Raw genomic sequence first — 13,515 nt, 5'->3', positions numbered from 1 at the left:
ATAATCGAATTTATCTTTTCATTCATTCTCGGTTCGCATTAACTTTTCATGTTATAGCGACCATAAGAGTTCGAATTATCTGTTGGGGTCATTATCCTCTATCCTCTTGAAAATCAAAGTTCCGTATTTTCAAGTGAGATCTCATCAAAGCTGTGTTCGATTAAACTATTATTCCTTATTGTGACGATGAAGAAATTGGTAGCACTGTTCATAAAATTATTTTTGACACGTTCCCAAATTTCCTCCCCTATATCGGTATCGTGCTTTATTGCCTTGTATTGCTTTATTTCCTTTAATGCCTAGATGCTTTACTTTGTTAATCTCATCAAAGTCAGTATCTCTCATCGTATATTTAATCTGGACCTGTCGTTCACGTTATTTGTTTTTCCTCTTTCGCGTTCAAGTCCATGATTTCATCATATTCTAATCCTTTTGTTGGTAACCATCCTTGCTATTCGCTATTCAGAAATAGATGACAGACTTCTAACGCTAATACCCATGTCACTAATAAAAGCTAAGCTAGTATTGATCCTAAAAATGATAAATTGGATAAGTCCTCTTATTGTATCCAATTCAGTGGCAGCCGGTGAAAATTTTAAGTGGGGGTGCTGCATATACAAAATAAAAAAAATAATTATAAAATATTTTTTTCCTAAAACCGATTTATTAATAAATAAATTTATATTAAAAAATTGCTTTATTAAAAATATTTCACCCTCACCAATAATAAAAGTTTCGTATCTCACAGAAATAACGCGCGCATGCGCGTTATTTCTGTGAGATACGAAATAATGTCGCTTACAATTTATCTGTAAGCGACACTGCCCAAACGAGCAGTGTCGGAATCACTTGTAACGTGCAATGATAAGCGTAAACGAATATTGGCGAGTCGAAACTGCAATTGGCCGAATGTGATAATTCTGACACTGCGTTAGATCGCAGTGCATTTGTGTCGTAATCTAAAGCGTTAATCGAACAATTCCAATTCTTTTAGCATGTTGTATTGCATTTATATACAGTAATGTTGTAAGCATTGTTATTACACAAACAATCAAAAACAAAAAACACAAACAAAATTTATTTTTTTTTAATTTTTCCTTGGGGATGCTGCAGTGTTTATCTACGAGCTGCCACTGATCCAATCGCAAACGGCCTGTATAGTGCATTGATGCATATTTCTTTGCCTCATCAAAGCTTTCCTAGCCTAGTCTAGAGGGAGTCACAATATTGGCCCTTCAACAGGAAAGATTAAAAATCCTAGCCAGGGTGTAAAGACCCAACAGAAGAAAGTGCACACAAATAAGTAACAGACTAGCTTAGTTTGCTGCGCCAGTAATTCCAATCAACCTTGCAAGCTTTGGATAGTAAACCATTTCAGAGCTGAGGCAAGTCATTCTCACAGCGGTTAATCATGTCCGCATAGTGTGTATTATGACTATCAATATGATTGTCTTTGTAGGAAAAAAACATCAAGAGTTTCCAGGAGAAAAATCCTCCCACCTGCATATCAGACCATCTCACCTACAGTTGAAAAACCCTAATAAATAAAGATTCTTCGCGACAGAATTTGAACCCAAGTCTTTCTAGCCGAAGTGAGTCGTAAAACGAGCTATTGAGTCTCTTCAATAAATCATTATTTGGTTATTTGCTTTTTACTAACTAAAATAACCCAAAAAAAAAAAAAACCTAACAAACCTTCACAAAAACTCATAATCATTCATTTCAAGTTTATTATAATAAAAAAACAGTCATGCATTTTTTATCAACAAAAGGAACCCTTATTATCGTTTATATTTTTATTCCTTTTTTGTTTCTTTAACTTTTAACTTATTTATCTAATCGATTACAATTACTGTCTTTGGTGCTGTCCTAACTACCCTCTATCATGTGTCTAACTGAAAAGCAACACCATTGAAATGTTTGGCACGGAGAGATATTAGAAGAGCTTGGCATGTTGCCAAACCACACAGTTCAATCCGTGATGAGCTAGTGCAACGTTCACATAGAATCATGGGCTGTGAAAAGACAGTTAACTAATCCTTTATCTTACTTATGGGAAAGGGTAAATGGACCTATCTCAAAGTGTAGCGTTTTCACAAAGTACTTTTATGTGTGCTGCTTCATTATTGCCCTAATCTTGCTTTGATGTTCCAACGCTATGGAGAAAATCGATCACAAGATACTAGAAGTATTCGACCCCCCCCATTTTGAAAGATTTACTGAAGTATAGAGTAAACTCTGCTTGGTGTGGGTATGCAGTTTGAAAATTCGCTCAACATACTTAAGTTGCAAATTGTTTCACATATTCAATGCCAACTAGGTCATATAACAATTAGTATCATAATTGATGCTTCTGGTGTGCGTTTTTAAGTTCCAAATGCATTGAGAAACCCCACATGTTACTATCTCACTCTCTCTTGATTTCGTAACCAACTAAAGTTCCTGATAATATCAGTAATTGCATGGTATGCTAAGCCTAATTACACTGCCTATACATGTTGATATTCGCCGCAGGCAATGTTTGCTTATCTACTTGTAAAGTTGGACAAATTAAGGTCATTCGCTGTTATTTTTTTTTCTACAGCAGCTTAATGTGGTAAAAATTCAATGAAAGTAGATATCAGCAGCCATGTTTACTGGACACAAGAAAATGTTACTGGTAATTATCCAGTATGTGAGTTTCAGTGATTTTATATGGTGCTAAGAAAGAAATACCTTTTCAATAATGAACCCATATCTTTCGTACAAAGTCATGAACAACAGCACAGCTACTAATTTGACGTACAGAGTGTAAAATATCTATTTCGACGGCAGAAATTGTCAAACAAACCTGAACTGCACATTCCTCAGATATCTATAAGTCCCTTTTGTTGCATCTTTGGTTTAACATGGTTAATAAAACTGCCACAATATGGGAAGAATTGCGTTATCCAGAAGTATTTATATATTTGGTATCATTCATCTATCAAAGCACTACAAGTCTAGTGTTAGCATCCTGGATCGATCTATGCATTTCTTGGCTGATGTGCCACCCGCACGTAAACGTCTGATAATAACACTGCCCACAGTTGATTTGGGATGATGCAGTATTTGATCAGCATCATCCCAAATTACGCTGCACCCTTTCACTCGAAGGTCTTTTCATTAGCAGGTGCTTTTAAACTGTTTTATAGTGGGCTAAAGTATAATCATAATTCGCATATTTATTCATTACATTAATATTAATGTCATTTTGGTCTATTTGAGTGTGTTGTCCCAGCAAATTCTAAAATTCTTAACTAATAGAAACCATCATTATAATAAATGATTGTTCTTTTCAAGACCTGATTAGTATAATTAATTAAAATACGGTTGCTTTTTCTGTTATTATTATTACTACTATTATCGGTTTAGTGTTGTTTATTATTATACAGCTAAAATAGCAGTTTAATATGTGATTGTGAATGACCAATAAGCATTTGATACTGTGTGTGTTTCTAGTATAGTTTATTATTTCTCAAACTTAATAGCAGTTACTGTCATAATGAATATTGTGTGTGATTATTACGAAACTAATGACATTTAACACGTTTATATTGCTATTAGTGTTGTTAATTATTATTAATTGTTATTATTGTTGAATATATTGAATTTAATATGAAGACAGTAAAGATATTAGTCCGCGCGTATAGCCTAATGGTTATGCGCTTCGCAACCATATGCCTGGGGAAGGAATGTCCTAGGTTCGATTCTCGTCGACAACGTGAGGAGCTTAAGGATCTTCCTTAGACATAGCCAACTTGGGCGTGGACAGCAGGCTCCCCCCCCAGTTTGTCTGGGGTTTTTCATCCCGCAAAACAGGCAAACCGGCCCCGTGAACACACACGCGGATTACAGTCATGAATATCGCCCTTAGGGGATGCAGCAGAGGAGTGGCAAAACCGGCTGCATTAATACGCCAGTAACCCCTCATCAGGAGGGGACTCAACCCGTCCTAGGACGGACGAGAGGGATAGGATAGGAAAGATATTAGACAGCTAGGCAGACAATTATCATTGTTGAAACTTATGTAAATAAATAAAAAAACGCCAAAAAATAAAAAGCATGAAAGTAAAAGGAAGTAGTTTGAGTATAAATAAACAAAAATTAATTAATTCTTTCTTTTTTTTTTAACCTTCTCTTCTACCTTTTACGATGTCGAGGTTTTTATTCTTGCAACTGCAACCTTACTCGAGGATAAGGTGGTTGGCCCTATGCCTTTCGGTGCTATATTTGTAGTTGCGTGTGTTCACGGTGCCGGTTTGCGTATTCTGGGGGACGAAAAATGCGCGTTTCCGAGTGAAAAAAAAAAAAAACCTACCTCCGTATTAGATGGATTAACTTATCTTTCGTCAAAAGTGACCAGATAAAGATTCCTCACGTCAGTGACGGGAATCGAACCCAGGTCTTTCCGACCAAAGGGCTTCGTCTATACCGAACCATCTTAATCAGTCAACACGATTTTGGAAAAGGCTATATCGTTTGAATTAGATTTCCTTCAAAAACCCCGATCCATATGCAGTACCCTACATAGAAATTTTATGTAGAACTTTAGATCTTTCCGATTTACTGTAAATATCATTTTCCCAATGATGACTATATTCATATGTCCATCGTTTGTAGATATAAAGAACCTGATATTCAAATGATTTTATTCATTTCCCAAATCACGTCATCAAGAAACAAAATGTACAATAGCATGGAAAGAAATAATAAATTGCCATATTTCTTATATCTGCCTGACAAGACGAAACGATGAGGTTAGGGAAGATGAACATCATAGAAACGTCGTAATAACAGAAACCAAAGTAATATTTGCCTGCATGCAGACTTTATTAGGAACTAGGGATTGATTCGGCACGGCGTTGGGAAGTCTCTGTAAGGCACCTTAACGTTTATAATACGGGGCTGGAGAATTCTATAGTTCATATTTTTAACAATTTTCATGGTATCATAGTATGACTTTCCATTTTGAATTTGGAAAGCTATCATCTTATCCTTGATGAAGATGCGAGTTTCTGATTTTTTCTGATATTTTCTTAGTTTTTGTATTTATTACACATACACACACATTAAATATTAATACGTCTGTAATGGATATAGCATATACTAAAAAAAATTCACAATTTTACAATTCCACATGTAAACATGCTGACATGTGTTGATTTGTTTATCGCTAACTAAAATAATACAAACATCATCTGAAATTTCACTTTATTTCTTTCAAAAGTCAGAGAAATCACAAATTTCTTTATCTGTTGCCATAGTTACACTCTCCCCGCTGCCAGCGACACCAGAGAGGGAAAGCGATGTTTTACACCACCTCAAGATCATCATCCCCGTCGTTTGCACCACGGTTGTTTTAGTCATCATTGTTACTGTTGCGTGCGTCATACATATCCGGTTGAGAGGAAATGGTCGTGAAAGTCACCCATTCCCGACTGGTAAGTTAATTTTAATATTTTCTTTACAGAAAAAAAAATTGTAATTATATAAAATATAATAATAATGTAACTTTTTATAAATAAATTAAAATATATTATAAAATACAAGTAATAGTATTATATTTAAAAATATATAATAAAATTTTATTGCATTAATAAAATAATAATTATAATAAAATATTGCGTTAATAAAATAATAAAATATAATGAATATAAATTAATTTTAAAAAGGACTTAGTCACCTCCAACTTAAGACAACCATCCATTGTCTTTAAGTGGAAGTTTGAAAAGTCTTTAATCTGCAATGCTACTTTAGCTTCCTAAAAGTCACTTGCCGATCCAAATTATGATCCCACGTAGCAACAATATGGTTGAGATTTTGGCGAGGAGAACCCACAATTATACTGGTAACCAACAATAATTTCATTTAGATATTAAGTCCTAACAATTTCTCATTCTTGAATAAATGGTGTAATTAATTTTTGTAATATTTGATAAACAAGAAGGTGTGGGAAGTAGTGTTCAAAGTTTTCATATAAAAGAAAAGTAAAAATGGAGAGATAAAAAAGTCTAGTTTATCATTAAATTTACAATCTTTTATCTTCCATGTTAACTTCTTAATTTGTTTCATTTGCATCATATGTATAGCGAGAAAAATTGAACCCTGTGGTCATTTTTGTGGGATTAACATTAATCACTGGTTAATGTAGGATCTCCCACTCCATTAAGTCATGTTGCATAATTATCACCGTAAACGTACAGTAGATGACATTGGAAGGTTGGAGCATTTTAATCTATATCGAACTGAGCTTACAATAAATTATTATCGGTAGATTTTCATTTAAATAAAAACACAAAAGTAAATGGAAAATCATATATTAGGTCCCTGAAGGGACAGCTTCCATACAGATGCTATGACAGTATTATATATCAAGAAGTTTCCGGCCAAATAGACAGATATTTATATTAATATATTTTATGTACCGGGTGATTATAAAATAAAGTCAAGTGTTTAGAGCCCTCTAGCGAGTAATGTATTGGACGAAACACAACAATATTCGGTAGACGTACACAGTGGAACATGGGGATTCGATTTAACGAAACAAATAGTACCAAAAGTCGCCAACAGGGAAAATTTTGGCGCTGCCAAATTAATTTTAGTAGGTGTGACTAATGAATGACTAAATGGCAAATGAGAGACAGCACACATCAATTTCATGACGTTTATTGTTAGTTACAAATGAGGTTCAATATGACCACCATTGTGATATTCCAGGAACTGCATACGGTGCACGACATTTTCCACAGTGGCTCGCAACATATCGGAATTGATTTGTCTCACGAACGTTATTCGATCTTTCAAAGTTAGAATATCGGGTACATGTCCTTGATACACCATGTTTTTAAGAAATCCCTACAGCCAAAAGTCACAAGGATTGAGATCAGCCGATCTCGGTGGCCATGGAGTGGGAAATGCACGACTAATGATTCTTCTGTCAGAGAAATGTTGTCGCAAAACACGCTGTACCTGAAGTCCGATGTGGGGTGGTGCACCATCCTGCATGAAGATGGTCAAATCGAGACATCCTCTTTGCTGCAGTTGTGGAACCACAAAATTCTGTAGCATTATTGACATACCTGTTAGCATTGACGGAACAGGTCACTGGACCATTTGGGCGATTTTCCTCGTAAAAGTATGAACCGATGATAAAAGATGCCGCAAATCCGCACCACACTGCTACTTTGGGCGAGTGGATAGGCATCTGGAGACACACGTGTGGATTAGTTGCAGCCCAAATGCGACAGTTGCGTGTGTTAATACCGCCGTTCAAATAAAAGTACGCTTCGTCACTCCATGAAATCTGCCACGGCCACGCATCATCCACTTCCATGCGCGATAAGAATATCAAAGATAAGTCGATTCATGTGGTCGCATCACCAGGGCGCAATTCTTGAACATGACTGATTTCAACATCTGATGTAGGATTTTCCACACCGTTGTGTATGCGATGTTCGTTTGCCGGGATATTGCTCGTGCACTGCTGGTACCCTGCACATTCGTCATATCCTGTTCCACAATAGCAGTTGCAACTTGTTGGTGATCGATTGGTTTGCGTCCCCTGCCTACCTGCATTGCCAGAGTTCCAGCAGTTTCAAATCGCCGAATCAGTTTTCGTAAATTTGTTACGCTAATCGGTCCTTTTCGTAAATTTTTCATACGCCGAAAATCACGAAGAGAAGCACTGGCATTATTGTTCCGCTGATAATAGAGTTTGACTAACAAAGCACGCTCACGTAAGGTAAGAGGCATCGAAAAGTAGTTCGTCTACGAATGATAAGAAATCTCACAGGCTTTCCTTTTATTGCATGATCGCTCACAAGAAACGCGATAATGCAAATTAATGCATTTTACTCGGTAAACAGCGCCAAAATTTCCCATGTTGGCGACTTTTGGTACTATTTTTGTTTTCGTTAAATCGAATCCGCATGTTCCACTGTGTACGTCTACCGAATATTGGTGTGTTTCGTCCAATACATTACTCGCTAGAGGGCTCTGAACACTTTACGTTATTTTATAATCACCTGGTATATTAGATCCACAAATGAAAATATTTTGTGGATCGTGTTCAGTATACTCGGACGATTCTTATTCTGGATCGAAAGTCTCCTATCGAGTGGTAAAACGGCCTTCTCCGTCCACTCACGAGACGGATTTTACTTAGTATAAGTACACTTACTCTTCACTCCTCTTAAGCTCAGTAGAGTTTTAGACGATATCTATTATTACCCCGAACTTACAGAATGGAACGATATTTTTAAACTTAACAAATATGCTTTAATATAATAAATTAAATAATCTCCTGTAAAGCGTTTTAATTCCCAAAGTGAGGAGGAAGATAGAGACACACAGAGAAGTGTGACAACAAGAACTATCTCGTAGCTCTGAAAGATATATATTAGATCTGAAATTGTGGGAGTTGTGTGGTCTCTCTTTTGAGATGCGGTTAAAATCGTGGAGACGAAAACAACTTTTCCCTGCCTAAGTTCAGAAAAAGTTCCTCTATTCGGTCGATAGAATCAAAAGTATAACCTTTCTTCTATAGTTGTTGCATTGTGAAGATACATCGCAGCTTCCGCAACACTAGATGCTTTCCAATGTATGATAAATATACAATATTCTGCATATATTGGTACTTCATACATAATACACAAATGAATGAATCTCTGATCCTTTTAATAATTTTATATCATAAAATCTTAAAGGTATTAATACAAAACTCATGATATTTTCTCAAAAATTAAAAAGTAATCCAATATTTTATATTTTTTTTCGAATTCTTATTATTTGTCAAAAAATTTTAGAAATATAAGTTATTTTATTTCCATAATATGTCAGTTTTGTTAATGAAAATCTTAAAATTGCTGTTACACTATCCATTATCATTAATATGACTCAGCCATGTCCATATATTTGCTTATTGTTTATAGTCACTTTGTGTCATATGTACAGTTGTCACAATGGCCTTATGTTGCACGCTGATCATAGCGCGTTGCTATTCGAACTGTGAGTGCGATATCTATACCGTATTTACTCGAAAATTACTTGCCCTCGCGTATATCTCTTACCCCTGATTTTACTTTACGAAAAAAATAATTAAAACGTTTCGCATATACCTCGTATAAGAAAAAAACTTTACAAATAGATAGTGAATGTTATTATGGCAGTTTCAGATATTTTGAAATTCGGTTGAAGAGAATCAGCATAGCAATTCAACAATCGTCGGCTTGCCTTTGTCGTTGAGTCGCGAGATCTTTTGTTAATACCGCACTAGTCATAAGCACATCTTCATAGTTGCTCTATCTCTACCGGCCTACCATTGCTGTCCGTTTTGCGTTTAGCTTTCACTTCTCATTAGTCATTTACTAATTTGAATTAGCATTGTAGCTAAAGATTCATATATATCGCGTGATGAAGGTGAGCTGCCGATCGCGTAAATAATGTTGATAATTAAAATTTAAATGTATTCATTTTATAAACAAAGTGAGCAATTATAAATTATAACGAATACTGGGGATTTAATTATAAACATCAATTTAGTTTTTTGACTGACTGACTTTAGTTTTCTTCCAATCAAAATGAAATCCGAGCAAAAGCTACAAGTAGTGTGCTTAAAAAATCTCATTAAAACTATTTCTATTACGTTTCCTGAATTATGAACTCAACATCCAGCAGTCAAGAACAAGCAAAAATCCTTTGAGCTACCAAACTTGTATAAAAGCTCGCTAAGCTTCGCTAATACAAGTTAGCCTTCACTGCAACTGTGACTTGTGCATTTAAAAAAAAAAAAAAACTTAATAGAGAAAAATAAACGAATACAGCAAATAAATTTGGGATCATCCAATTTATCCTATGTAATCATTCAAAAGAGATCGTTTGTACATTTGTAAACATCAAAAGGTTTTTCGTAGATTTTCGTATATTTATAAAGGTCGTTTTGTATGCTAAAAATTATATTCGTTTTCGGGATTCCGCATGTTTTATTTTTATTTCATTTATTTTTTTTTATTCTGCAACATTTGTGACCGCTTAGGAAACAGGTTGTTGATCTAACGATAAAAACGCCCATCTCTTCAGTGGATAAACAAATAGTGCTGTTATCTTTTCATTCTTCTTGCTCTCTTTTTTCTTGTAAACTTTGTAATGAATAGTTTTTTCAAATTCGTTTCATGTTTGCGTTTCTAAAGTAAACTATTTGATTTTATGATTATCTTTTTTTCTATTCTGAAATTCGAATTTCTTTAATATTTTAGGTGACTAGTGGAAGTGTCAGTAAACGATACCAGTAAATTTCAGCTACTCTGTACTTGTGAAGTAGGAGAAGGAGAAACTATAGGTGCCCTGTTATCTGTATACTATAAAACATTTCATACATATTTTTGGCTTTTCGGTTTATGTTAATTTAAATTGACCTAATTTAAATTAGGTTAAGACAACTGAGGTCACAAGGTGCGTATAATATGTCAATGAACTGCGCATTTTCTATCTGAAGAAAGGGAAAAAATAAAATATCTACCCTCCATCACACTATTCAATCGATTTTAATTTAAAAATTCCTTAGAATAAGTCTTCGGGTTTTGCTTGTGGAGATTCGTAAATAATAAATAAAGCCTCCATCCAGTACATCTACACCAACGAACAGATTAGAGTCAAAGCGATTGTAAATTCGAAGGTAGTTCTTTTTTATAACTTGTCACGCCTACGAGTCGGACTTGACTTTTCTCCCCTTATGTTTTTCATCCTACAAAACAGGCCTGGTCTCATCGACTTACTTGCTTCAGCTGTAAATTCAAACCAACCAATCCACCAACTATCCTAACGCGAAAAGCCAAAGTCATTTCCATAGGACCACAGACGCATCATTTGGTATAACTAAATTAAAATTATTGCCTCCTCATCATCCAAAAAAAAAAAAAAAAAATAGGATTTCTCTTTTGCGCAAGGCGCTACTTTACCTCAGAATAATTACTAACTTTATACCAAACCCAAATCCGATCCCATAAATAACGGAATACTATTCTCATAAGTGTTTACCTTATTTTTTTTCAGTGTTATTCCTATCCCTGAAAAGATGTAAACATCTACAGTACCGCGGGTGACCTAATTTTTTTTCTTAGTTTTTTTTAATTTTTTATAGTTTTTTTGTACCTAGTCTGTAATCTCCGCTCTAGAGACCAAACATGAAACTTTTTCAAACCACTTCAGTCCTCCCCCACGTAAAGACAATCGGGATGATATTCCAAAGAGCTTCTTAGACATTTTTTATTCATTATAGAAAAGCGCAGTTAAATTTAATAATGATCCATCTCTTACAAATTCACTCAGTTTAGTAACCTCTTCATGCATCTTCCACAACTACGTCCATGGTTACCGTTCATCAGAACTTGCATCGGTAATGCTCCCACTCACTACTTAATCTGTTGATATGCTACAGCCACTCAATACCTCCTCTTCACAGTACATCTCGGAACTAACATGATTTTTTCTCCCTATTCTTTATTCCGACGCTATTTTCTGCTTGAATTCAACTCTGTTTTCAGGTAATAGTTTTTTTGCAAACTTAAAAAAATTAAAGTCTCTCTTCTCATTTTAAGTTCCTTCAGAAATATAACAGAAATGTAACCTCTTATTTCTCTTGAATTCTTTGCCTCACTGAACTAACGTATTACGGGTGGCCCAACCAACCTCTTGTGTATAGGATCAACAACAATAAATAAATCTAAGAACTTAGAAAGTTTTTTACCTTGGGTATATAATATATTAAAGATACCAAGGAATTTTATAAGTTAGGTTTTAATCCTTTTTCCCAACTAATCAAACAGACAAGCAAGTCAAGTTTTGCGCCTGCACGTAGTGCAAGTCTGAGGCAACTCGTGGTAAAGGTGGAGTAAGCTCCGATCACTTTCGAGTTGCCTTAGACTTGTACTACGTGCAAGAGAAAACTTGACTTGCTTGTCTGTTTGCTTACTTGGGAAAAAGGATTAAAACCTAGCTTATAAAATTGCTTGGTATCTTTAATAAATCTAAGAACTTGTTTGACTCTCTCAAACATAATGGTAAAAGCGAGCAGGTTTTCTGTTTTTCCTACCTCCATTGTTAATGTTACCTTTCTGAATAGTACTTTATCGCATAGTCAATCCTTTACCCCCTTCAAAAGATCTCAATTTCAATCTCATCCTTCATAAGAGGAATTTTTGAGTAGGTTTGATGGAGGGTTTAATCTCCAGGAGTATCGCATTTTTTTTTGTTTTTGTTTTTTTTGTAAAACATTAGATTAGCGGATGCATGGACACATCCGAAATCCTTGACATTTACTTCAAGGCATCGTAGATACTTCTACTCGACTAAATAAAACTCTGTCCATCAATATGTTTCGCATTTCTTTCTCTGTCAGCTTCAAAAACAAGCTATCCCACCCGACACTGTTGAGATGCTGTCGTTAGTTGCTACTCAAAACTTTTTCGCCACTCGGAATTTGTTGTGTGCTTCCAGTGACTTGGAACGCTTGCTTAAAAACTGCGTTTTCGTGTGTATCACCTTTCCCTGTTATAAGTAATGCGATGCTTGTTGCTTTTCTTCATTTCCTTCTCGCAAGATTGGCACTTTCAATTTCCACCTACAGAAGTTGGCAGATTGCTATTTCAGCGCTTTTTCTCGAGTTCTACTCTGTGTTTCAGGCGATTCTGAAAGTTTTTTAATTTTTATTTTTTTACGAACGTATATAATTACTCGGAATTTTGTGTACTCTGTTTACTTCAGAATGTAAAATTGCTCCACTGTCGTTTTCACACTTTATTTTTCTGTTCACTCTCTTAAAATTGTTGTGAAATAACTTTTTACGATAATCCTATATACTGACTTATTTGCTTTAGTTGGGAAAACTATTTTTTAGTACCTCAGATACAAATTAGAGTTCATAAGCCGCGTTTGTATAATTTGAAATCATTTAAATATTTTTCTATATAAAAAGTTGTAAATAATATTATCTTATAAAAAATCTATTTTACATAATGACTATAAAAATATATCAGTATATTTATCTAAAATTACAATACACCTAAAATAAAATATAAAAATATTACTATATAGAAATATAATTATGAATTTACTCAGATGGAGTGATAACCAATACAATCCAATACCCTTGGAGGGTAATGGATGGCAATGCTGAACCAATGAAGTTTAACTGAGGTTCGGCTGTTGCTGTTACCCCCAGGGGCGCTGAGATTCGAGAGTTTTTGAGTTCGCTCTCTTAGGGTTTTTGCCTTAAGGGAGCACCTTGAGTCTCCGGGGAAGGTGTTCTCCGGCAGGGCCCGCTGAGGGGTTCTTGTCGGTGAATTATTTTCCTCGGAATGTCGGTGAATTATTTTCCTCGGAATTTGAGCGGTTCTGCTCAGGAGTCGGGGAGCCCATCGGGGTGCTAGGATGGGGCGGCCGACACTGAGTGGAACCAACGCTGAGCGGTTCTGCTTAAACGGGGAGCCCGTCGGGGTG

The 13,515-nt window shown here is 35.2% G+C and overlaps 1 protein-coding gene across 1 annotated transcript in view; it reads left to right on the top strand.

The window, feature by feature from the left end:
- Positions 1 to 13,515, top strand: part of LOC150106947 (cell adhesion molecule Dscam1-like) — a 322,565-nt gene that overhangs the window by 177,645 nt on the left and 131,405 nt on the right. The window contains exon 21 of the mRNA XM_090393513.1: positions 5,286 to 5,462. Within this exon, the coding sequence (XP_090249639.1) occupies positions 5,286 to 5,462 (177 nt within the window). The remainder of the gene's footprint in view (positions 1 to 5,285; positions 5,463 to 13,515) is intronic.

The sequence above is a fragment of the Typopeltis vanoorti genome, chromosome 5 (genome assembly GCF_054136105.1).
Source record: "Typopeltis vanoorti isolate ZY-2024b chromosome 5, IOZ_Tvanoo_1.0, whole genome shotgun sequence".
Lineage (NCBI taxonomy): Eukaryota > Metazoa > Arthropoda > Arachnida > Uropygi > Thelyphonidae > Typopeltis > Typopeltis vanoorti.
The sequence above is the reverse complement of the archived record's forward strand: the minus strand, read 5'-3'. Positions and strand labels throughout refer to the sequence as shown.